Raw genomic sequence first — 26,864 nt, 5'->3', positions numbered from 1 at the left:
TATGTACCTCAAAATATGAGGTTTATTTATAATCAAGAAATAGACAATTCTGGCCACAGTAATAAATCAACAAACTCAAGTATTATTGATTGTACACATTGAGTTCAAAGTGTATACAGGGGACCAGAGTTCTATTTCTAATTTAGTTAAAACTGATTAATTTCTACCACTTAATGAAAAGAATGATGCTTTTTGGGAAATGTTTATAAATGCTCTTTAAACAAACTCTGTTCAAATCCAACTAAGACGGTGGTCATTCCTTAAAAGTTTGGAAGGATGAATTTCTGAATCCATATAAATGTGTGTCAAAACCTGGGATCACAAACTACTTGGGCCTCATAAATTGATAGGATGAGATACTTAAAATGGGGCAAGCAGGTAGGAAAAATCAAAAAAGTCTTCTTGGAATTAGGGTTTCAAGCTCAGTCTTGAAGTTGATGAACAAGGTACCCAAGAGACTTTTAGAATCATAGATCGTAGAAATGGATTGAGAAATCATGTAATCTGGTCCAACTGCCTGACCTTCAGTCACATGATCAAACCACTATCACTTCAGGCAGCACTCTGGAGTAATGGATAGAGTGCTAGACTTGAAGAACCTGAGTTCAAATCCTCCTCTGATGCTTGCTTGCAGTTTGACTCTGGGCAAGCCTCTTAACTGCTCTTGAGTCTTAGCTGTTTCACTAGTATGATGGAGAGGATACCTACAGCACTTACCTCATTGGGATATCGTGAAGCTCAACAGAAGTGATAGATATAAAGCATTCTACAAACTTTAAAATACTCTTTGATGTCAGCTACGACAAACACTATTACCGGGCAGGAAGAGTGGCACTGAGGGGTAGGTTGTGCGGAAGATCCAAAATCAGCTTGTTTGAGTGGATGGCCTGAATAAGGGAGCAACAAGAAATGAGGCTGGTGAAGAGGACTGTCAAATGATGGAGGGCTTTGGAGGAGAGGTTGTGTTTCAGTTGTGACTGCTAGAATCTTGAGCAAGTGACATGATGAAAGCCACGCTGAGGAATGTTGAATTTGCAGCTCTTTGGAAGACAGAATGGGAGGGGGAAGAGGCAATCCTGGAGGTACAGAAACTACGGCAGGAGTCTAGACATAAGGGAGGAAATGAGGAGGGTTGTCCTTCTGTGAGTGAGGACTGCTACTAGCCTACAGTTGTTTTATGTTCTCTGTCAAAAAACAAAATCTCATGCTTATACAGAGGATACAATTTTATTGGCAACAAAGATTTCTACATACAATATTGCACAAATTATAAATGGATCAACAAAATAATATTTACTACACAAGTTGTTACCATCACTTACATAATATTACTTCTTAAAGTTTTGTGCGTGTTGTGCGTCAGGTTCCTATGAACAGGATGCAAGTGAGCAGGATATGAACGTGACAATCGTATTTAAAGGAACTCAAAACTACTTCAGTTCTGACAGTGTTAACTTTCAAACACGAAGCACAGATACTATCACACAAAATAAAGCATTCAATATGTCAAACCCTGCAGAATCAAGACCTAGGATATAAAATGAACACTGTCAGAAAAAACAGTGGGGAAGAGTATTAGTTTACGTTCATTTTAAAAAAGGCTATTCCTTTAATCTTCCAGCAATAGAAGTTAGGATTCAGAAAATATTAAATTTGAAACTTTAGAAAAGACAACCATATTCTACTGAAGGGGAGCACAACAGCTATAGTAGTCACACTAATTTTTTTAAAAAGGATTTTCAGGTTGCTCCATTACTCACTCTCTTTCAGTTTTTGAACTGTGGTTGTAGAGATGTAAAGAAAGAATGCAATTAAAACAACTTTCTCTACAAATTCTGTCACTTAAAGAAAACAGTACTCCACTTAACTGAAGGACTAAGGAATTCAGTTAACAAGTCAACCAGCTAAAAAAGTCACTTTCTTCTTTTCACAGTCAAGACAAATACAGATCCTGCACTTCCCTCTACTGCCTAAAAGCATAGACACAGACAATCTGTATGACTTCTGAGGAGATAAGGGACATGGATCTTTAACGAGGCACTGTGGCCCAGTGGAAAGCCTGTCTGTGAGTTAAGAAACTTCAGTCTGGTCCTGGCTTTGCCATTAGCTAGTTCCATGATCTCAAGGACGTGACCCTGGGGAGGCTGCCCCACCGTATCAGGCCTTTGGGCGCTGGACTAGATGGCATATACGATCCTATCCAGCCCTTAAATTCTAATTGAGCTTAGGACTCATGCTTCAGGAAGACAACTAGAGTGGAAGAAACAAGGAGTTAAAAATTATGGACCTGCTATATATATTTTTAGAAAGAGCTGTCACCTAGAAATTCTTTACAGTGTTCCTAAAAACTCTTATCTATACTCAGTGACCAAGACTGTTACAAGTTAAGGCCTCCTGATAAAGAAAGCTTTGATAAACATTTTAAAAGGCTCTGACAAATTTGGCTAGGTGAGAGATCTCCAAAGTCCTCTGCCACCAGGAGTCAGATTTTCTGCCTCTGAATTTTGAGAGTCAAAAATCAGGAATTGAAATGTAAAAATGATGAATCCCACAATTATACCTGTCAGATAGCCACTGTGTGCACAACTAGGTGAAATGCAAGACTGAATCTAATCAATAAGATAAGGACAATGAAAATTTGTTAGAAGAGAAATAACAAATGGAAGTATAAACTCAGAATAAGGATTGTTTTTTTCTTTATAGAATAGTAACAGTGCTCCTCAGAAATTTTCGAGAACTCAATCTGTCACCTAAAAGATGGTGCAAAGACCACTTTTTCTGGAATTTTACACAATGGTTTTATTTTCAAAATGCATTAACTTTATTTTCCTCATAAGGGAGCCATACACTGCAAGGCCCAGAACCTGAAAGAAACATGATTTCTTTAGAAAGCCACATGGTTGAGCACGATCATTCTTGGTACTTAATGCCAAAGTAGTCCTGAGTTTTCAAATGTTAAAGCTTTCTCCACAGCCACAAGTTCCTTTGATGTTTGGGTTATTGAAAACAAATTCACTGGACAATTTGTCTTCTACATAGTCCATTTCTGTTCCTAAAAGTGTTAGCTGTGCTTTCTTTTCGATGAACACTCTAATTCCTTAAGGAAAACAAAACATATGTTACACAGTGCCTGACCATCCTCATAGAGCTTGCCAAACCAAAGCACAAGCGAACTTCAAACAGAAGCCACAAAGCTAAACAGGAAGCTTTGTATATGTTTTAGTAATTCTGTCAAAGTGGTTAGTTTCCTATTTTTTTTCCTTGTACCAATATTACAACTCATATATAAAAGCAATTACAGTAGGGTAGCTGGAGTTCTGCATATGAGCAAATCACTATTTCCATGTAAAACACTGATTTACCTTTCATTGCATTCACCTGACTTTAAAATGTAAGCAATAAATTTGTAAAGGTTGCCCAAGAAGTAAGTATCATATCCTTTTTTTTTTTCAATAATAGGCTTGGCTATTCCACTGTTTGATTTTGAGCTATGTACAAAGACTGTTAACTAATATTGCTATTTTAATGATATTGGTAATTATCATGGAAACTATAATGAGCCAGCTACACAGATAAAATACAAAATCTGGCCTAACTTGAAGACACCGATATTTGGTAGAAAACCTGGACCAAAAAAACCACACCAAAGTATGGTTGCTTTTCTTTTTATAAAAGATTAAATATTATTTAAACATAAATCTTATTTCTGAAATCTCTTCCTTTTGTTTCAAAAATAAAGTTATTTTAAGCAAATTAAATTTTAGAACTAAAAAAAAAAACAAAAACAACTGGTTTCATTAAGGGTAGACCCAGAACCTTCTGTTACTCACTACAGCCTAAAGAAACAAAAAACCCATGAAAAGGGTATGTGGCAAAAGATTTGCATGCCTCAGATATAAGAAACAATAAAATGAGTCAAATTTCAGCACCTAAGGTACGTAACTATGTTAAATCCACGGTACTTCATACCATACGTTCCACACTTGAGTTGGAAGTTTTCTAGAAGGTGAAGAATTATTCATTTGTCTTTCAAAGGAGCTTTTCTGAGTTGTTGGCCAGCTAGCAAAACACATTTCCTAGTGATAGAAGCCTAGAAGTGAGGCCAAGAAAGAACACAAGAATTGCCCCAAAGCACAGGTTGGCACCATTCATTTGAACAGTTGTGGGGCTATTGCTTCAACCAAAAAAAAAAAAAAAAAAAAAAGGTTGTTGGAGGGTACAAGGAGAAGCCTTAGCTTCCTATAAACTGTCTAAGAAAAGCAGACAAATGCAGATGAGTGAAATGACTTTTTATTATTTAAAAAGCTTAACAATGCTGGCTCATTAGATGAAATAACATATGCTTCATGCAGTGAAGGGTAGGATTTGGGGGCACATCAAGTCGCCATGCATTTTTAAGGAAAGACTTACCATCCTGAACAACTTCTTCATCAGACTCTCCTTTAGTCTTGGTATATTCTAAAGTGTAAGACAGTCCATTACAACCTCTGGTCCGGACCCCAACTTTCAGACCTACCTGAAAGAGAATTTAAAGTGCTTTTTCTTACACATAAATTTTGTTTTTATGTAGGAAGACACAGACAATAACACACTCAAAACTCAGCTACCAATTTCAATTTATCCATATGTAAACTAGAAAATGTGGACAAGCATTATTTCTTTGGTTAAAATAGCTCTGTGTAAAGACTAAGCAGGAATAAGCTTCTTTTCATTACAAGGGTTAATAATTATATTCTGCTCCCTAAGGAAAGCATTTATAATAGAATACCTCTTTCTATTACCAAAAAACCTAATGAGCCCCCAGATATTTTAAAATGTTTCTTTCACAACTCAGTAAAGACAGCTTTATTTCCTCTTAATTTTATGTTAGTGTAACACCCCTATAGAGGTACAGAAATTGTTACTTGTATCTACTTGTATCTTCAAGATACAGGGAAGCTTGGAGAGTAACAATTTTACTCTATGAGGTTTGAGTCTCTCTACAGAGAGACTGAAAAGACAGAGTCAGATGAGGGAAAACTTTTTCCTTGGGAGAACTAACTGCTTAACTCTTCTATGGTGAAGAAACATTATGAAGAGAATTCTGTGAACTGTCATCTGTGAAGAGGCAGAAGAAGGTACAGAGCAAGAGGATGAAGAAGATTGTTGAGAAGAGGCTTGTTATCTGGAGGAAACTAAATGGTAGAACCATGTTGTATAAATGAGAAGCCAAGCTGTAGTAATGGTCAAAGGTAACTTCATGATCTTTACACACTGTAAACAATCATTTACACCTTTGTGCTAATATTAACCCATTCAGACATAGTATAGCCAGCAACTTTAATTATTTATTTAAACTGAATAGATAAAGGGTTTTGATTTATAGATATGAACAACTATTTATGGGAAAAGAGGTTTCTTTAGCTTATTAAATAAGTAACATTTAATAGACTGGGGTATGGTGAGGTCTACAAACTAGCTGAATGAGAGAGACGTGCAATTTTTGCAATCACTGAGGAAATATCCAAACATATGGCCTGGGTTATTTTAGAACTCAGGACCATGAGAACGGTAATACACATACAGTGTGGTAGGCCCCAGACCCCTGCTACATTAGTATCTGGTCTAAGCTCCCATTAAAAATAAACAAACAACAAAACCAAAAATTCCGAGGCCCAGCTCGGTGATGTAGTCTGTCCAGTCACACACATCAAATTAGCGGCAGAATTGGGGTTAGACTCTCCGGATACTTGCTCCAATGGTCTCTGTACTAAAATAATCTCCTAACAAACTTAAGCCCAGAAGTCTCCAGGTGCCTCTCCCCAGGAGGGCTACTTGTTTTTCTATTGCTCCCCCTTCACATAACAGAGTCTGTTTAAAATGAGAGCCTTGGGCACTAGGAAACATATGGCAGTCCCCAGAACCCCATGGTTTTTGTCCCCTTAGACTGTTCTGCTCTAAAGGGCCACCTCCTTTTAAACTAAACAACAAAAAACCCAGACTTCAATAAAACTAAGTAAGAATAAATTAATAAGGATTTACAATTAAAAATGAATTTTAAAATACAATGTATATCCACAAGTTTATTAATTTCTTTTCTCTGTATCTTCTGTTTTATTCACTTCTATATTTCTGTCCATAGTTTTCTTTTTACATAGTTCCAAGAAGGATGTATACTATTTTTATGGTTTTGCTTTCTTCAGTTACCAATTTTTTCACATTTGCTTTTCCCCCCAAATCTGATGTTCTTCCTAATTTTTCTATTTCTGCTAATGGCATTACAACCCTTCCCATAACTCAGAATTAAGACCTGTCTTTTGAGTGCTCCTCTCTTTCCCTTAAGAACTAAGCAGTTGTTAAGTCTTATCACTACATTTCCTTCCACCTGTCCTTTTTTCTTCATTACCACTCTAGTTCAGGGTGCTATTATTTACTTGGATTTACTTCAATAGGCTTATAAACTGTTCGTCCTACAGTCTTTCCTCTCCAGTCTATCCTATATATACCTATACCTTTGATCATTTCACACCCCCTACCCAAAAGTTCTTCATCTATACCTTTCTGCTTAGATAGAATACCATTTCCTTGGAGATCAAGATTTTGTCCCAACACATTTCTCCAGCCTCCAGCCTCTTCTGAATTCACATGCTCCACATTCCAGCCAGACTAGGACCCCCTAGCTATTTCTCAAGCACAGCTTGCTCTCTTCTGCCTCCATGCTTAAAGACAACCTGACAGACAGTTCATGTTCACACAGGGATAAATAATAATCTATGTTACGTAAGGTTCTGAAGCCAAAGTAGGCATCACACAAGAAGACACAACTAAACAGGAAACATAATTATTGGGAATGGATGTGGACATTTAAAAGTAAATATGTTGTATTGCAAATTGCCACAGAATATAATTTTATATGAAAACATCTGATTCTCTGTGTGTGTGTGTGTGTGTGTGTGAGTGCGTTTGTGTTTTGAGACTAGGTCTTCCCTATTTTTTCTAGGCTACAAGTGTAGTGGCCATTCATGGGCTAGATCCTAATACTGATTGGCATGAATTTTAAACCCGTTCCATTTTTCACCTGAGCTATTTTTACCTGGACTGCTTTCCCCATCCACATGCAGCCTCGTGAGCCTCCATGGTTGGGTGCTCACCACACTAGTGCCAGACTTTACGTAGATACCTAATTGGCTTTAACCCCCGTGGAGTTCAGGACTCCCAAACTCCAGAGATCCACCAACTTCAGTCTCCCCCAGTAGCAGGGATTACAAATGGACACCTGCCTGATGGTACTACATAGATTTGTTTAGAAAGCAAACAAACACACTATCCTACAGTTTTAGGTAAAAGAGCACATTACAAACTCCAACATTTCTTACTGGTATGATAAAATGTCTCACTAAGGGCAAGAGCTAGTTAGTGGCAGAGCTGGCATTAGAACCAGGAGTCTCCTGATTCCTAGGCTTACTCTCTGCTATCCTGCACTGCCTGCTACTCATTCTATAGACTGTGTGAAGGTTCAGAATTAAATGAACTGGACCAAGGTCACTTAAAAGGTTGAGTACAAAAGACAGGTCTGATTCTTACCTTCTCCAGATCTGTATTATTCAATAGTAGTTATAAATAAATAAACCCACTCTATCTTTTGCTCTCTAATCTTTTGAAAGCTTAATTGATTTTAAATGGAATGACAAAATCCAAATTCAAATGTGTTTGGAAATCGTATCTAATTACCAGTTTCTTTCTCCCTTGGGTCAATCAACATGTATTTATTAAGTGCCTACTAAGCCTCAGGCACTGTGCTAAGTTCTGGGGATGTCCTAACAAAAACAACTCCTGCCCTTAAGGAATTTACATTCTAATGTAGAAGACAACATGCAAACAATTATATACAAAATATATTCAGGATATAGTTAAGAAATGGATTTACATCACTTATTCTAGGTAAATAAATTATGAATTTCAATCATGAAGGGACCCTTGATTGTGGAGTCCAAACTGGTCATTTTTATAGGTGAGGAAAGGAGGTCCCAGAGAGAGTACTCTGCCATAAAATTTAGAATTCTTTCCACTATGTATTGTCATACCTGGCCTAAGTGTAAAATAACTTCCCAACACAATCTGTATTTCACGGTCACACATCATTTCCTACTTACATTTTCAGGTTTATCTTTAAGAAGCTGTTTTATCTTATTCACAGCTGCTGGTGTCTGAAAAACAAAAGAAAATTAAATTTTGACTTAGATATCTACTCTATCTTCTCCACAGATTTTAGTGTCTTTCTCAAAAAGACTCATAATAATAGCTCATTATTATTCACACAGGAGTTTAGAATTTATAAAATAACTTTCCTCATTACAGAAGTGAAACAACTTGCCCAATGGCAAACAAAGGCACTAAGTTCCAGAACAAGGAACAATGAGTCAAACCCTCTTTCTACTGTGCTGGGAACCACATGAAAAAAAAAAAACTTGGTTACATTCTACTTTTCACGTCTTGTGCTTTATATTTTAAAGCAGACCTACCCAACTTGATAGTAGGTAGGGCCCAAAATTAAAATAAGCTAAACTTCTTTGGGCTGCAGATAGGTTTTTAGCGGTTCACTTTCCAATAAAGATATAATTAATGATTAAACTATTTTGCAAATAAACCATAAATATGGGAAAAAAATGCAAATAAAAAAGGGAAATCCAATTTAAATAAATTAATTATACTTATTACTTAAGATTTTTATTTATCATGAAATCACATTAATGTTAAAAAAATTACTTTGCCAAGTAGAACAAGTTTCAATACATTTTTCCGATTTTCTGTTTACCTTTAGTTAATGGGATGCATTACATTTCTTGTCAGCAATCAGTTTATCGTACTATGGAAACATGTGTGAAATCGATTTCTTTAGAAATCTGAAAAATAACGTTAGTAGCTGCCTCATTTTCTGAATTTACTTTCTAGAAAAACCATTGTTCCCCAATGAGATTTTTCAACAATTTGGACACTTTAATTTGTTTTTCATTGGTGCCCAATTTGCTTAAGTCAGGATATTTTGATTTCAAACGGCGAAGAAGACTGTATTCCTTTGGAATGGCTATTACTTCTCATAGTATCTATTTGTCCACTCCAGACTAAACACTCTGTATTTTAATTCGATCTTCCATTTCTTTTTATCACCCATTTTACAAAGTCACCCCAAAAACTTTAATGTTAGAACCAAAAAATCTCCACAGCAACTGCTTACATACAAATACTGAACTGAGTGTTTGACCTTGGAGAGAGTGCCACACACTCACGTAACTTGGAGAGCAGCCACGAAGTGACAGAGGGTAAGAAGCCCTTGCACTGCTGCCACTCATCAAGTAGGGGACATAAGCTGTGCTCGCACATGGTTGCACTCACTTTGTCTCTCTTTAATGCCAGTAATGACTGAAAAGAGCAAAAAGATACAACTCTTGCTTCTCTCAGACTAGAGATAGACTGCTGACGGTTGGTTGTCGAGGGTCACGTGACAAACAGGAGAGTGCACAATGGTAACGCCCACCCGCCAAGTTACGTGATGGGCGCGATAGTGACTAGTGGAAGGTGGGTTAAGTGGGGTAACATCTTTACTTTCTTTTACATCCACTACATTTTTTGTGGGCTGCCATGTTGTATAGGCCTGTTTTAAAGTATTGTACCCAACACTCAAGTCTTATTTTTTTTGAAAGTCTACTAGCAACAATGTATCACCTACTAATTCAGTATTCACAACTGAAAATTGTCCAAGTCTGCCCCTTTTCCTCCCCTACTCCTAGGCACTGGGTTGGTGGCAGAAGGATTGGCAGAATCTACGGCCTCGAGGCTACACGTGGCCCTCTAGGTCCTCAAGTTCGGCCCTTTGACTGAATCCAAACTCCACAGAACACACTTTAGTCAAAGGACCGTACCTGAGGACCTAGAGGGCCACATCTGGTCTTGAGGCTGCAGGTTCCCCACCCCTGGATTAGGGTCTTTCAAACATCTTAAAAAAAAAAAACTTCAAAAAAAATTACGAACTTAATCATCAACAAGACATTTCAATAAACAAAGCGTAAAAAGAAGGCTGTATATGAAACTGTTATGAAGTTGTTATATAGTTTATTTTTTTAATGTGTAAACTCAATTTAATAAAATATTAATAAAACTGCCCTGTTCTATCCCCTTCTGAACTGAAGCATCTTTTTTGGAGGGGCTCTGAGATAAAAGATGTTATCATATACATTATCTGATAGTGATAGGTGATGACAGTGATAGTTCATGAGTGGCAAACCCAAGCTTCAGGTTTACATCAGTTTATTGCTAGACCGCTAGTTTCACTGATGAGTCAAAAATCCTGGATTCAAAAAGCACAAATGCTTCGGTCCATGAAGTACCAACAATAGAAGGGTGTATGGACTGAGACATATCACACTATATTCATGGTTCTGTCACCCTCTTCCCCCAACATTTTTAATAGAGGTGAAATCTGATTAAAATAAATAATATCAAGTCTGGATCAACAAAATACATTTCTAAATCTTGGGAACAGAAAACTCATTTAGAAATTTAGATTTGGACGATGCCTTTCCAAAGTACAAAAACTTTTGAAAGGCATCGTCCAAATCTAAATTCTGCAATTCTACTAAAAGAAGCAGTGAGGAGGTGTGTGTGTTAAGGGGCATTAATATCTTAAAGGAGTTATAAGGGGAACAAGAAAAAAGGAGAAAAGGATTGTAGACAGAATGAACAATTTAAGGAAGTTTAAGGGAAAAAAGGAAGCTATTTGGGAAACTAGAGAGACCTAGGAACAAAGCAGGGAAAGGTGTGGCAAAAGAAAAGGAACTGTAGTGGCTATGAATAGGTGGGGTCAGTTTGGGGAGATTGTTAAGAGTACATGAAAAGTATGGAATGGGCAAGAAACAAAGTTGTGTGATGGTGAAGGCAGAGGTTGATTAGTTACAGAAGGATATTAACATCTGCCTTCTAGAAGCCAGAAAAGGGACTGCATCCTTAGTGAACAGAAGAAAGGGTACGACCTTTTAGATGAAGCAGAGAAAGGGGACCGGATGACCTCTAAGGCACTTCCCAGCTTAAGATTCTAGGTCCCAGATGATGACAAACAACAAGCCCAACTGCTGAACGGAATGAAGAAGGTGACTGTCTGGGTCAAATACAAATAACTATATCAGCAGGATCTCTCTAGTTTCCCAAATAGCTTCCTTTTTTCCCTTAAACTTCCTTAAATTGTTCATTCTGTCTACAATCCTTTTCTCCTTTTTTCTTGTTCCCCTTATAACTCCTTTAAGATATTAATGCCCCTTAACACACACACCTCCTCACTGCTTCTTTTAGTAGAATTGCAGAATTCAGATTTGGACAATACCTTTCAAAAGTTTTTGTACTTTGGAAAGGCATCGTCCAAATCTAAATTTCTAAATGAGTGTTCTGTTCCCAAGATTTAGAAATGTATTCTGTTGATCCAGACTTGAAATTATTTATTTTAATCAGATTTCACCTCTATTAAAAATGTTGGGGGAAGAGGGTGACAGAGCCATGAATATATAGTGTGATATGTCTCAGTCCATATACCCTTCTATTGTTGGTACTTCATGGACCCAAGCATTTATGCTTTTTGAATTCAGGATTTTTTTTATTAATAACTGCAGTCAGCTTGCTCCATTGCTGTCCTCAATGTCCAGAAAGTAAAGGAGCCTCACCAGCATGTTGGGAAACCACACCCCTCCCACCTCTCTGGAGAAGGACATGGACAAGAGTTCCATAGGATGAATACGTATAAACGGGTTATGATCAGCATCACTGGAATACCCATATCACTGGAATACCCATATCACTGGGATCATAGATTCTCTGCAATATGTACATTCTTCATAAAGCCTTCCCCTATCACCAGATTCTCATTGATAATTCCTTGGGCATGTATTATTTAATATTTTTAAAACTACCCTATTTATCAGATATGCAGATGACACAAAGTTGAGAGGAATGACTATGGGATACCAGTCAGGATCTGAAAAATTTTCCACAGGCTAGAAAAATGGAATTAATCTAAGATAAAATTCAATAGGGATATAACATCCTATACTTGGGCTCAGAAAATCAATTTCCCCCCAAATGGGGAAGAGTGGCAGGATGGTGAGTCTTGGTTTTGTAAAAATATGTTGTCAGATACTTTGTCAGCTGTTTTTGCTTAACTATTTTTCTTTGTTACAAGGAAAGATTCAGTGAGAGTATATTGGGAAATGACTTTTAGTTTTTTAAAATCGCATCAATAAAGCATCTATTCCTATCAGCTCTGGATCTATCATCCTATGATTTTTTGAAAACAAAAGTATGGACATGAGAATTAACAAGGTGGGATCATGGAACAATAAACAGATCCGCCTGACTGGATTAAAGGGGTTTGTATTAAGGAGCTATGAGAAACAGGATGGCTAAATTGTAGGGAATTGAGGTAAGAGAATTATTTTAAAAAATTAAAAGCCAGGTAGGAGAGTTAAACCAAGCAGCCAGGGCCACATGGACTTTTGTGCTAGGAAGTGATATAATGAAATCAGTATTTTAGATAATTTAGGTTGTTATCAGCATATCAGAAAGGGGGGTAACTCAGAGATAATCTGAAGTGAGAAATGACAGGATTTAGTGACAGATTAGATACAGCAAGTAAAAAAGAGAGGTAAAACAAAAACAATAAGATGATATCTTCTCTTCCCTTTCAGGTTCTCATGCCATCTACTCTTTGAAGTGCTACACTCCACAACACAATGAGTTTTGCTAGAGAATGTGAAAATTTGAAATAAGACTAAAGCATCAGAAACAATGAATAAAAAACCAGAGATGAAATTCAGGTAGTTTTTTTTTTCTCAACACTGTTTGCCCATTCCCTATCTCCCATCTCTCTCACATACCTTAGTTATGGAATTTCATAATTTAGAATGAACTTCAGTTGACTGGTCTAATTTATTAATTTTACTTAAAATTTTTTAAAAATTAAATTTTAAAAAATGAAGATCTGCCTTCTTTCATTCTTAAATCTCCTCCCCACAATGAACAATCAAGAAAAAAAAAATCCCTTATGCAAATACATATAGTCAAAGAAAACAAATTCCCCAAACTGCCCATTTCAAAATAAAAATATCTCAATTTCTTTCAAGAGGTGGGTAGCCTGTTTCATCATGAATCCTCTGGGATTATAGTTGGTCATTGTGATGATCACATAACTTATTAATTTTACAACAAATAACCATGGTCATTAGAGGCAAAATAATTTATCTATGGTCATATAGTTAATTAACAGAACAAATAAGAATCTAGATCACTTGACTCTCAGTTCAGGTACTTTGCCATGATACTTTCTTAGGGTTTTCAGACAATGAGGCTAAACTATTAGCATATCTCACGTACTAGGTGGCCAACAATTATTGTCATAGGATCAGAGATCTGAAGTTGGAAGGGAAGTTAAGAGTCTGCCTAGTCTAACCTCTTCGTTTTACCGATGAGGAAACTGAGCCCCACAGAGGTTGTGACTTGCCCAAGCAGCATATAAAACCAATAAGTAGCAGAACTGCAAAAGGCTACATGAAATGGGTCATCCTTCTGAGGTACCAAAATTTCTATCAATTATCAGATTCATTTCTGTGGGCAATCTAATCCTAACATTTAGGGCAGTAAATGAGAAGCAGAATTGATTTATTATGGAGTCATTTTTAAGAAGCAGAAAGACTGCTAGAGCTGTGAAGTGGTCCAGCTACTCTGGAAAGTAATTTTGAATGATGTTTCCAAAGTCACTAAATTACGAAAACTCTGATCCAGCAATACCATTACCAAGCTTATACTACAAAGAGACCAAAGAGAGAAGGGATTTATATGTACAAAAAAAAAGTATAGTAGCATTTTTTGTTATAGTGAAGAACTAGAAATAAAGTTGGTGGCCTGCTAATTGGGGAATGGTTGAACAAATTAATGGTGTGTAAACATAATGGAACATTATTGCTAAAAAATTATTTTAAAAAAAGGGTAGATTCAGAAAATCTGGGAAGATCTATATTAACTGAAGCAGAGTGAAGTGGCTATAACTAGAACAGTTTATACAATGACCACAACGTTGTAAAGCCAGGTCAACAAGTCAATAACCATTTATGAAACACCTACTATGCACCAGGCACTGTGGTAAGCACTGGGGATACAAACAAAGGCAAAAACAGTTTCTGTCCTCAAGGAGATTATAATCTGATGGAAGGAGACAACATGAAATCAATTGTATACAAGAAAAGATATACAGGATAAATTGGAGGTAATCTCAAAGGGAAGACACTAGCATTAAAGGGGACCAGGAAAAGTTTCTTGCAGCAGTTAAGATTTCAGAGGCAGCTAGGTGGCACAGTGGATACAGCACCAGACCTGGAGTCAGGAGGACCTGAGTTCAAATCTGGTCTCAGACACATAACACTTACTAACTGTGTGACTCTGGGCAAGTCACTTAACCCCAATTGCCTCGAAAAGAAGTTGAGATTTTAGCTGAGACTTGAAGAAATAGAGTAGGGGAGAGAGAACATTTCAGGCATGGTTGTACAGCCAATGAAAATGTCTGGAATTGGGAGATGGAAGTGTCTTGTGGGAAGAACATTAAGGAGGCCAGGGTCATTGGATTATAAAGTAGATGGAGAAGAGTAAAGTGTAAAAGGACTGGAAAAAAAGGAGTAAGTCAGGTTATGAAGGGCTTTAAAAACAAAACATGGTTTTATACTTGATCTAGAGGTAATAGGGAACCACTGGAGTTTACTGACTGGAGAGTGATATGGTCAGACCTATGCAGCACAAGTCTGTAAAAAACTTCTCGTTTGATCCTCACAACAACCTTGTGAAATAAGTACTATTATTATCTCCATTTTATAGATGAGGAAAGTGAAGCTGGAAGAAGTTAAATAACTTGTCTAGGGTCACATAGCTAGTAAGCATCCAAGGAAGGATTTGAACTCAGGTCTTTCTGAGTACAAGCCCCCTCCCCCTCCTCTATCCTCTATTCCATATAGCTGCCCCTATGCCTTTTAAGGTTTATGATCTATGGAATGGTCAATCACATCTCCAGAAGACTGATAATGATTCATGTGTTCCACTTCTTAACAGAGAGGAAATGGAGCAGAGATCTAGAATGAGAAATATATTTTCAGACTCTGTGGATTTGTTTTTCATGACTATATTTGTTTGTTAAATGGCAAAGTTTTTATTTGGGCAGGAAGGGTGTGTTGTGAGGGAGAGCTAGGAAAGAACTACAGGATACTTATAGTGATACTAAAAAAAGAAAGAAAATGTCAATGAATCATTTTAAAATATGAACAGAAGAGAGCAAAAGGGAGTTTAGAAAGGGACAGACACAAGCAGAACATTGTTGTAACTACCATTAAATCTGAAATATAAAGCAAAAAACTCAAGCTGTATGGCTTCATAAATCTTTTTCTGTTCATGTTCAGAGGAATGTTCATGTGTGCTAATATTTGTCATGTTCATGATAAAAGGAAAATTGGCAATAAAATTAAATTAAAAGCAGGCAGAGCCTCAGTAGAGAGGGGTGGAACACAGATGTAGAATGAGGCATACATTTTTGGATGAGCCACTATGTTGATTTGTTTTGCTAGTATACACTTACTTATTACAAAAGAGAAGAGTCTTTAGGATGTACTAATAATGTGGGGAAAAAAACAAAGAATCAATAATACAATTTAAAAAAAAAAAGAAAATCAGGATTGAATTCAGAGAGAACATTGGACTGGGAGTTGAGATATACAAGTTCTTGTCTTGGGTCAGACAGAAGCAAGTGCTTTACCTCTTCTACGATGATCTCAAAGGTCCTTCCCAGCTCTAAATTTATGATACTATGATGGGAGGGAGCTGGGAAGGAAATTAGTATTTATATAGTGCCTAGTATGTGCCAAGCCCTGTGTTAGGTTTTTTACAAATATTATCTCATTTGATCTTTAAAGTTCCTTTCAATTCTAACATTTTAACAAATTCAGTTCTTTATTTATCCTTCTTTAGAGTCACTTATTTCCAGAGTTAGTAGTGTTGGTATCAAAAGAGCAGAGTCTACAGGAAGATCTTTCTTTAAGGGAAAAATGTCAAAAAAAAATGCTTAAAAATAGTAGTGTGCTTCCTAGTGAAATCACCATCTCCCGAAGTCACAAACATTGGATGTTTGAGATACCTGTGTTTAGGCGCCTACATTTGATGTTTACACGTTTCTGTTTTGTGTCCTCTTACTCATTTTCACGTGTTTTTCAAGACACCAATAAAACACAGGTTTCTTTCCTAAGGGAGCTTACAATGCAATCCTTTGTTAAGTCTCTGTCAGAGTCTACATCCAGTAGAAGGCAGCTATTTGAATTAATGAAGGATGGTCTTGAAGTTAGAAGTCTGGATCTCCAACTTTCTATCTGTGGGGTAGGTACCATGACCCCTTCACCTCCTAGACCTCTTTTCCTTTTCTGTAAGGATCAGGCAAGGCACAGCTAGGTGGTGCAGTGGATAGAGCACTGGCCCTAGAGTCAGGAGGTCCTGAGTTCAAATCCGACCTCAGACACATAACACTTATTAGCTGTGTGACTCTGGGCAAGTCACTCAACCCCAATTGCTTCACCAAAAGGAGAAAAAGAAATACAATGTAAGGATCAGGCATTGGACTATTAGATGATCTCTACCAGTTCCTTACAGCTCCTTGGATCTGCAGGATGTGGACCCTTCAGGAGCCGGAAGGGGAGAGAGGGGGAGGGAATGACCCATGTGATAACATGTGGTCCTTTCTTTGTGCCTCTGACTAGTCTGTACACCTGTTTAATACATTTTTCCGGCACGGTTAAAGTAATTTGTTTTAATTGACTATTCTTATTATTTATACAAAGAAGTGTTCCATGGGAGTGGGTGGCAATTAACGTCAATGACAATATTTTAAAAGAGCATCAATAAAACATAAAACAACAACAACAAAACCCTGCTCCACGCACTCCTCCCAACAGAGTTCTCTATCTCTCATGCACAAATAGCCTCGAGGCCCCGCCCCCCGCCCCCCTGCACTGGGGGGGGTCTGAGGGTGCGCGGCTTGCTGGGAAATGTAGTTCATCCTCAGAACCGCTTTAACCCTTAAGATTCAGGACCCAACACTTGTTTTTCTACCTCGTTCCGAGATCCAAGAAATCCCAATGGCTCCGGGTGGGAAGTCTTTCCCCTCCCCAGCCCAGGGTACCCGACTGGCTTCGGAGCTGCTTCCCTCTGCTTCCTCATCACCGAGACCTCTCGCATCGCTCGGAGAAATGGAGGTGAAATCAATGTCAAGGGCCATTCGGAGCCCGGATGGGACCTGGCCGCCGCGCACACACACGCAACTCACCAGGGTGAGGGCTGCCCGGATGGGCTGCAGCTTCCTCTTGCTCACCGCCCGGACTGTGGCTCGCACCAATGAAGCAGACATCTTTCCCTCCTTCGCCTCCTCCACCTCCTCCCCCCTCCTTTCCCTTTCCAGGGAGGTCCTGCGGCAGCTCAGCCGCTCTCCATGGACACGGTCGGCAGGCGCGCTGACGTCACAAGCTGCCGCACGCGGCACGACGTGTCCCCCGCCCCTCCCCTCCTCCCCTCTCCTATTGGACAAAAGTCAGTGACTGACAGGAAAGGAAGGACCTGTAAGGGGTGCGAGGGAGTGTCGAGAGTCCCGGGCCGGCACTTGGGGTTTCCTGTGTGACGAAGGGCGTGACCGCACAACGAAGTTAACGTACTCTTGCGTCACGACGCTGGAGAGAAAGACGTCAGAGCGAAGTTGGGGATTTTGGCGCGGGGGGGGGGGGGGGGGCCCCGAGGGTTGTGGTGTTCCCTTTTCGTGAAACTTTATTGGGAAACATGATATTTCCTACTTCTTTGGATCCAGGCAGGCAGAATCAGATCGTATTGCCCACAAATAGGGCAAACACCGCCCCGCCGCTCCGCTCCCCCCCCCGAGTTTAGCAGTGTTTATCCGAGGTATGCTGGTAAATATTGCTTTTTGAGGGGGAAAATGTATGCAGGACACACTTTTGAGTTTAAACTGCATGATTAACATATTCTCTCCATCACCTTAAGCCTACACAGCCAACAAAACATTTAAGTCCTAACAGATTTCCAGCGGTGTAAACATAAGTACTCCTGCTGAAAATTTAACAATCCTGTAGGTCCAGCTGGCTCCAGGAGGCCCCTAATTATGGCACTACTCTGGGGCCTTATGGCTTATTAAAATGCTTTTTCCGCCACAATCCTATGTAGGTTGTGCAAGTATTATTATGCCCATTTTACAGATCGAGAAGCTGAGGGGGATGGGGAAAGTGGGTAGTTGCCCGTGGTCACGTGGTAGTAAGTGGTAGGGCCATGCGATGACTGCAAGGCTCTTCCCTCCTAATCCAGAGCTCTTTGTGTCTGGCTGCTGCTGCTCAGCAGGAGGCCGCACAATCAGCATCCTCCTAAAGTGTTGCCTGGACGAATTACATTTGTATAATCAAAAGAGCTCACGTTTGTGTAGGGCTTGCTGGCCAGAATACTGCACCAAAGCAATTAGGTTTTGCAGCTGAAGTAAGGAATGGCTAAAATGTTTGTTGTTACTTTTCAGTGGTATCTGACTCTTCATGTCCCCATTTGGGGTTTTCTTGGCAAAGATACTGGATCGGTTTGCCATTTCCTTCTGAGGTTCATTTTCCAAATGAGGAAACTGAGGCAAACAGGGTTAAGTGACTTGCTTAGGGTCGCACAGCTAATGTCTAAGGTCATATTTGAACTTGGGAAGATGAGTCTTCCCTGACTCCAGGCCTGAGTGAGGCCTATCCACTGGACCACCTAACTGCCCCCAAAGTGTTTATTAGGCACTTAATGGGCAAAGCATCATGCTAAGGGCTGAGGATACAAATGGAAAAGTGAGACCATCCCTGCTCTCAAGGCGCTCAGAACAATGAGGGAGAGGACACTTAGAGATGGTTTCAGCTGCAAGTCAAATGGAAATGTCCTAGAGTGCTTAGAGTCTAGTGGCAAAGTAAATATTAACGCCTCTTCTTTAATGTCATTTCCACTGATAACATCATAGCAGTTCTGATGTTGAACCATTTGACAGTGCCAAAGACTTTAGTGATAAGAACTTTATTTTCTGAGTCTTCAATAAGTGTGGCTGGGGTCCCTTCAGGAGCGGTTGCCAGGCTGCATTTCCTCAGGGCTGCTTCTCAGGGCTGAAGCCTGAAGGCACTTGGCTGGAAGTATTACTATTCCCAAAGCTTTTGGGTTCAGAATCCTGGGCTCTCTCCATCAGGGCCTAAGAGGAAATGGTGGTCAAGCCTGTGGTGGTGGCCTGACATGCCTGGCATATTCTGCCTCCTCTCTCTCTCTCCCAGGTCAACTTGTTGCTTTAGCAACAATTGGCTTGATATGAGAAGCAGTTGGTTGGCAGTTTTTGAGAATGCTTGATACTTTTTTCACAGGACTTGCCTCCTCAGATGATGGCTGGTTATACTAGGCTGGAAGCAGGACTGTTGTTCTGGGAGGTGCTGCCACTCCCAGGGATCCTGTGTCTGTGGATGCCAGTTGGCCACCTGTTGCTGGTGGTGATAAGGAAGGTGGGTCCCTTCTCCACAGTGATTTCTCCCCTCATTGTTGGCTGTGGGGGCTGGGTTGGGAGCAGGTCTGATGGTTTGAGGGGACATTGCTATTCCCAGCATTCTTGGGCTTAGGGTCCTGGGCTGCCTCCATCAGGGTCTGAAGGGAGATGGAGGTCAGGGTGGTAGTTTGATTTGCAAAGCACATGATACTGCCTCCTCTTACTCCAGCAGGTTGCCTTGCTGCTTCAGCTAGCTTAACAGCTAAGTATACTAAAGACCAAGATGGGTGGAGAACATGTCCTGGCCTTTTGTCCTGGCTCAAATTCATTTGCATCTTAGCCAGAGATGTTAGTGGAATATGCAAGAGTGATAAAAGGGGCTAACAGTAAGTATTTATCTGAAATAGAAAAGGACATATCTAACCTTGGTACTTTTAGACCAAAGAGCTGTCTGTCTTGTGTTACTACTATACCCCAAGAGAATAAAGGCCCAGAAATGCAAAAATCATTCCAGCAGACACAATACCCAGTGAGAAGCAGAAGCTGGGGAAAGTGGTGTAGAGATGCTACTGTGTCCACTGAGCAGGCACAGACAAGATACCACTGTGCCCTGCAAGAAGCAAGCTTAACAAAGGACACCAGCAATTCTGGCATGGAGCAGGTCCATCAAGGTCAGTGGAGCTACCATTTCAGTGGAGATGTCATGCTCAATGAGGAGCAGGCCTACTGTGGACAGTGCAATAACCGTCCCTAACTTAACATCGTCCCCGCAGTGAGTTGACACTCCACACATACTCCTCACCTGTGGATTTATCTCTCCAATGTGACTCCTATGCAGGGTTGTGTGGGAGCCTGCTCTTATCAGTTTATCAAATATTTAGTGTGAGCGTTTACACCTCAGAAATCAAACACTACAAATCAAGATTTGATTTATTGTTTTATTGATTGTTTGGATTTAAGCAAGTGGTGGAGAAAATGTTAATGATGCAGATTAAACTTAAAATTGTGCATGCATTTTTTTTCTTTCCGTAAGCCACTGTGTGTCGATAATCCTCCCTGTAATGGAGTGCTCTTGGCTACCTATCCCAAGTGTCCACAGAGCTCTGTGTCTTCCTATGCAGACATAGTCTAGCAAGGTGACTGACTCATGGTGACTTTTTCCTTAGATTTCCCTATCAGGCTTCAGTTTGGTGTGTTTTCTAGATCTCTTTGGAGGACTTTTGTTGGGGAGAGCTTGCTGTATTTCTACCTCCCAGTCTTCCATCATAGCTCTGCCTCTGATCCAAAAAGATTTTGACTAGTTAGAACATTGATTGAATCTAATAAGATGAAGTTCAATAGGGATAAATGTAAAGCCTTGCACTTGGTTATAAAAAAATAACTTCACAAGTATAGTATGGGGGAGACATGATTAGATAGCAGTTGTTCTGAAAAGGATCGAGGGGTCTTAGTGCATTGCAAGGTACGATTGTAATTGCATTATAACATGGCAGTCAAAAAAAGTGAAAGTGATCTTGGACTGCATCAACTTTTAGGAATAAGGAAGGGTTGGTCCCACTGTACTCTACTCCTGTCAAACTTCATCTGGTGTATTACATTCATTTCTGGACGCTACTAGTTTAAGGACATTAATTAGCTGGAGAGTGTCCAAGCAGTTTGGTTCACTGTCTTGGCCACAGAGAACAAATTGTTCTCATCCACTCATTCTGGTCAGGACAAGTCTTCACATGTTTGTGGTAGAAATCCCCCTAAGTCACTGACAGGTTTGAGGTCTGTGAAGTTACCCTCCACCTGGTTTAGCCCATCTGTCAAGATGGCTTTGCTGGGGTGTGGCCACTGCACAAGGTTATCCGCTGCATACCAGGCCATTGCCATCATCTTGACTTTTGTCCTGCCACTGGACTTCAAAGATTCTGGAAGGGAGAGTGAGGCTGAGGACTTTGCTCAATTCTGCCTCATTTAAATCTAAGTCATGTGCAAGTCAAGACACTCTTGTGATGTCATTGGTTCTCTTCAAAAACAAAGGACAACAACATTTATGTGGCATGTTTAAAGTTTGAAAAATGCTTCACATTTGAACAGGGCAAATACCCATAGAAGGCAATGGGAAAGGAGAAAGCTAGAATAAATGGTACTAAGGAGCAAAATAAGTCATTCTGTCAAGGTCTTCACTGTCATGTCTTCACTGAACGATGAAGTATGTAATAGCTGGAACAAGTTACAAAGAGAGCAAGTTTCACATGGTGCAAGACATGAACCAGAGCTCTGAAATATTTCTTTAAAGTACAATTATTCTCCTCTCCCCTAGGAATGCATTAGAAAGAAGGTTAATAAAAGATAGTTGTCATTCTGCCTAAATACTAAGAAAATTACATTTATAATTTTAATTTAATCATTCAACAAACATTAAGTGTGACCTATTTCCAAAGCATTTAGACAATTAAATGAAGCTTCTTTCCTTATAATCCATATTACCTGTCTGCCTTGCACATAGAAGAGAGAGCCATAAGGATGGTAATTGTCTAAAATTACCTCGTGTTCAGTTTTTTCCTCCAACTACTGGTTATTATTAAAAAAATGGATACAATTTGTTTTAAGTAGAATGTAAAAGTTACTCTCAAATGCTGTCAGAAGCATGTATATGATAAATCATAGTAACTATATATCCATCCATCTATTCATTCATATTTCTATCTATATTTAGTGTGTAAATGAGGGTTCAAGCTTGGATCATTTGCATAAGACTCTTCTTACCGGTGGAGAAAGTGATTCTCAATGCTGCTTGCTTGTAGGAGGAATGGAGTTGTGGAGAAAGCTTGGAAGTAGAGAGGTTTTCTTGGTTCTTGCTTCTCTCCAGGGAAAATCCCAAAGGGAAAGGGAGCTGACTTGGGAAGAAGACATGAAGAGGAGCTGGTATTTCAACATGTCCCTGATTTACAACTTGCCTTTTTAAAGACTTCAGGGAATTTCATATATATCTATCTATAGCTATAAATACAGATGTATAGATATGTGTATATAGGTATACACACACACACATATACACACACACACACACACACATACATACATACATACAGACACACATACACACACTTGCTCCAGTGAGAAAGCTCATTTATTCTGTGTATTATACCTGATCTATTATAATCTGTATAACTTCTCTGATTTCTGTTTGCTATCTTCTTGGATAAATGGGTTTATTTGCTACTCACTGTGGTGATCTTTTGCATAACTAACATTTTGTAGGGGGTCAATCCTTAGGATATAAGCTTGGAATACTCCTTCCTCTTTAAGGGACAGCGACATAGGAAGGTAGTTTGAACTCAGGAACACAATAATTTTCTCCCATACAATTTAGTTAGGTGAGTTTTCAGAGATATTTTCTCATCACTCCCTGTGAGCCACATTTTTTTTTTGTTTTGTTTTGTTTTGTTTTTTGGGTTTTTTTTTTTTTTTTTTTAGGCAACTGAGGTTAAGTGACTTGCGCAGGGTCACACAGCTAGTATGTGTCAAGTGTTTGGTCTGAGGCCAGATTTGAACTCAGGTACTCCTGACTTCAGGGCCAGTGCTCTATTCACTGTGCCACCTAGCTGCCCCTCTGTGAGCCACATTTGGATACTCCACTCAGACAAACAACATCACCTACACGAGTTCCACATACACATTAAAGGTGCATTTAACATTCAGTGAGCTCTATTTTGTATATAAACTCTCAGTTCAGGTAAATAGGTACTATCTAGTGTCAGTAACAAAAAACACTGAGTGGTCACTTTTCCCCAGAGTTTCCATCATTTCTATCCCAGAAAGCTAGCTTCTCTATTAGTAAGAATCACCAGAAGAGAATTTCCACTTATTGGTTCCTCCACTTTCTGAAGGATGAAATTATCACTAAGGCAACCCAAGAAGTTATTAACTGTTCTGCTTTTGACAGAGGGAGGGCTTTGGCATATGTAGTCTCAATTACTACCATAATCATACCTCTGTGTAAGGCTTTTGACCTGTTTCCCAAACTCAACTAGTTTCTCTTTCTGTCTAGGTGCCCTGTATTTTACTCTAATGACAAAATCACCTCTTGATCTCCCTACTCCAGCACCTTTTACCTACCCTGTTTCTTTCGAATCCAGAGCCATGGTCCAGTTATGAGTTTCATCCCACTAAGTATCAGTAGTTCCTCTTCTTGCCTAAGGTTTGGGCATTTGTATATAGACATTGGAGGACATGGGTTTGATTACTTACGCTATCCTTGGATTTTGTCTCCTGTGAACTTCTACTATTGCTCCTTCTTTGTGGTTATACTTTAACTAGGGAGATGTATGTAGGCTGTTCTCTTCATTCTTTTTTAGTTTATATCAGTTCTGGTTTTTGTATAGCATTTGACAAATGCATCCCTACCAGCCTTTGTTAGGTGTATTCCATCTTTGGCCAGGAATATGTCATTTCTGTGTTGTAAGCCATGGTCCAGAAATCCATATCCCATTCTCAGATACCACCTTCATAGCCAACTGTTCATTTCCCAAATTAGCTTTTCTTTTCTGCATCCCTTGCCTGCAGTAGATAACAATGAGGAAAAAAGAATCTGTATCCCTAGTGGTTTTCAGTTTCCTACTCAAGATTTCACAATTGCTGGCAGTATTTTTTAGGTTGCTTGTGAAAATGTTATTTGTACTTATATGAATCACCAGAAGTGGGTAGTTGTCATCCATTTTTTAAGTCTTGGTAGGTTTTCTGTTAAAAATCTTTAATACATGCCCAGATAAGACAGCAAACATCCCTTCTACTGTGATCAGACCAACAAATAGCTGCCTTATTACCACAGAGGAGGGAGTGACAGACCACTTCTACTCTTCCTGTGACCCTTACTGGATGATCTCTCACTTGAGAACTTCTTTGGTCCTATATCATTCTTAGGAGGATAAGTAGCTTCTTCCTCCTTAGAGCATCTAACCCTCTCCTCTTTAAGAAAAGCCTCAATTCAGCTTTTAAGCTCTAATTGTACAGCTGTACTTTCCTTTCCCTTTTCCCTCTGTTACACCCTTCATTTCCTTGACATCCTGATGATTCATCTTGGATCTTTATGGTCCAAGTGAGCAACTCACAAATTCAGTTCTTCTCGTGCTAGCTATCTTCTCTGACAAGCTGTCAGAGCAACTTGATGATAATGAAGAGGGTCTGGAGCAGGGAGATCAAGAAGTGATTTTGTCGTTAGAGTAAAATACAGGGCAACTAGACAGAAAGAGAAACTAGTTGAGTTTGGGAAACAGGTCAAAAGCCTGACATAGAGGTATGATTATGGTAGTAATTGAGACTGCAATTATTCTTTCAGACATATGCCAGAGCCCTCTCTCTGTCAAAAGCACAGCAGTTAATAACTTCTTGGGTTGCCTTAGTGATAATGATAATGAAGAGCAACTAGAACCCAATTCAATAACTTTCAACATCTTGAACTCATTACGTCACTAACGGAGGTGGGGGTGGGGGGTGGAAACATTTCTCAGGATTGCTATTTGGTGACTTGAGCCCAGGTAAAGAAACTTAAAACAGAAGAGGTAGCCAGGTACTTGAGGTCCAGTGTCAAGCTCACCAAAGTAAGTATATGTTATGGCTGCCAAGTGCTCTTATCTGTCATATCTGCTGGGGATGGAAAGAGAAACCTCCCCTACACTGCTTGCTGAAAGTTAGAGATATGTCCCCAACTTGGCAGGGCCCCAGAAAAGAGGGAGGGGGAGCTATTTTATAGCTCTTATAGCTTGCTAAGGGGGTGGCTGTTCCTGGTAATTACCTTTGTTACAATCTCCAGCCATGGGGAGGTATAAGAGACCAAATCATAGGGCTCAGTAGAAGGGCCCAGAGGATTTGCCCAATAGCATGGGAGGTGCCTCAGTCAGGCAAATTGGAGAGGGAGAGTATCCCCTGATTTACCCCATTACACAAAGAAAAATGTAAAATTGTCCTCATTCCTGGGAAGCCCCCATGTGCCTCTGAATGATGAAAAAGGGGGCAGAGGATACTAAGAAATACAGAGTTTTTAGGCTGTCTAAAGACTTTAACTTGTCTATTGGCACTCTAAATGTGAGATTCTTGTCCAGTGAATAATGAGTGGGCTTACTTTTGGAGCACTTAATTATATCAATTTTTATATTTTCACTTTTAACAAAACCAAGAGAAAGGAAGTTGTAGCTAAATGGAAGGATGGCCTCTGGGGACTCTTTGGAGAGGCAAATAATGAAATTTGTGGAGTTGGTTTTATTGTGAACTCAAAGGCAAGAAGTAACATTACATGGGATGTTTTGTCATCTCATTTTTCAGTGCTCATGATAAGTATTCACAAAAAGACTACCATGAAATAATTGTAGCTTGTGTGTTAACATCTGTTGCAGAAGATGAGGTAGAGAAACTCTTTGGAGTTGATAACCTCCAAAGTAAATCAATGTACACTTTTAATGCTTGGTGATTTCAATGCAAGAGTGGGAATAGTTCAGCAAGGTGAGAAATATATTAGAAGATATGTTCCAGGAATAAAGAATAGGACATGCCAAAATCTTGTAGACTATCTAGAAACCTCATATACATCATGAATTCTTTCTTCAAGAAAAGAATTGGAAAGCAGTAGACCTGATGACTACCTAATAACATCACACCCACAAATGAAATTTATTTTACTTTAGTAGACAGACTTGTTACTGGGATGGGAGTCATTCCTGAATAGCTGTGCACAGTCATTCCACCAACTTATGGATTTTCACAGATCCAACTTAGTATAAAGCTGGAAGAAAGATAAATAAAAATGGGAAAGCTCTGGCATTTGATTGAAACAATTCAATCTTGACCTGTCAAAACAAATTATAATTAAAATGGATAATGGATGGAAGAAAGGATATCAATACCAATTATAATCATTTCATATAGACGTCTAACTAAGCCCTTCACCATCTGGTTCCAGTCTTCCAGGCCCATTTACTCTATATGCCAATCAATCATTTGTTAAAAACCTACTATATATTAGGGATTAGGCACTATGCAAGGTACCATGGATAAAAAGACAAAAAGGAAACAGTCCTCCTCAAGGAGCTTGCATCCTGTTAGGGAGACAACATGTCCACATGTAAGTAAAGGATAGGGATAGAGGCTGGATTATACAGTTAGTATGTGTCAGAGGCAGGACTTAAACCCAGGTATTTCAGGCTCCTTGGGCCAGCTTCTACTTGCTATATCACACTGCCATATCTATCTACCTATCTATCTATCTATCTATCTATCTATCTATCTATCTATCTATCTA

At 39.2% G+C, this 26,864-nt stretch overlaps 2 protein-coding genes and 1 long non-coding RNA gene across 7 annotated transcripts in view; 1 reads left to right on the top strand and 2 right to left on the bottom strand.

The window, feature by feature from the left end:
• Positions 1–1,208: 1,208 nt before the first annotated feature.
• ISCA1 (iron-sulfur cluster assembly 1) lies at positions 1,209–17,540 on the bottom strand. Its single transcript, XM_027874820.1, has 4 exons — positions 17,369–17,540; positions 8,133–8,186; positions 4,411–4,516; positions 1,209–3,097 (listed from the first exon to the last, which is right to left on the bottom strand). Exons 1-4 carry the CDS (start codon positions 17,447–17,449, stop codon positions 2,949–2,951), a joined length of 390 nt encoding a protein of 129 aa, XP_027730621.1. The 5' UTR covers positions 17,450–17,540; the 3' UTR covers positions 1,209–2,948.
• Positions 17,541–17,725: 185 nt separating this feature from the next.
• Positions 17,726–20,548, top strand: LOC114052370. Its single transcript, XR_003570238.1, has 3 exons — positions 17,726–17,991; positions 19,467–19,601; positions 19,812–20,548. It is a non-coding gene; the product is annotated as an uncharacterized LOC114052370 (long non-coding RNA).
• A 1,097-nt stretch (positions 20,549–21,645) lies between these two features.
• Positions 21,646–26,864, bottom strand: part of TUT7 (terminal uridylyl transferase 7) — a 99,317-nt gene continuing 94,098 nt past the window's right edge. For 3 of the 5 annotated variants that reach the window (XM_027874932.1, XM_027874930.1, XM_027874931.1), the window contains exons 29-30: positions 22,337–22,463; positions 21,646–21,790 (exon numbers count right to left, since the gene is read on the bottom strand). In XM_027874932.1, coding sequence (XP_027730733.1) covers positions 21,757–21,790; positions 22,337–22,463 — 161 coding nt within the window. In that variant the 3' untranslated portion in view covers positions 21,646–21,756. Of the gene's footprint in view, positions 21,791–22,276; positions 22,468–26,864 lie in introns of those variants that run through there. The other 2 variants (XM_027874939.1, XM_027874933.1) reach the window with 2 other exon arrangements.

This window comes from Vombatus ursinus, unplaced genomic scaffold, assembly GCF_900497805.2.
Source record: "Vombatus ursinus unplaced genomic scaffold, bare-nosed wombat genome assembly UNPS02014807.1, whole genome shotgun sequence".
In the NCBI taxonomy this organism is placed as follows: domain Eukaryota; kingdom Metazoa; phylum Chordata; class Mammalia; order Diprotodontia; family Vombatidae; genus Vombatus; species Vombatus ursinus.
This window is presented reverse-complemented; position numbering and strand designations above follow the sequence as displayed.

Excerpts from the sequence above, each read along its gene's own strand:
- ISCA1 (XM_027874820.1), bottom strand. The coding sequence starts at position 17,449 with ATGTCTGCTTCATTGGTGCGAGCCACAGTCCGGGCGGTGAGCAAGAGG. Across the intron at positions 8,187-17,368 it reads TCCGGGCAGCCCTCACCCTG|ACACCAGCAGCTGTGAATAA; the intron begins GTGAGTTGCGTG and ends TTTGTTTTTCAG. Across the intron at positions 4,517-8,132 it reads TTAAAGATAAACCTGAAAAT|GTAGGTCTGAAAGTTGGGGT; the intron begins GTAAGTAGGAAA and ends ATTCTCTTTCAG.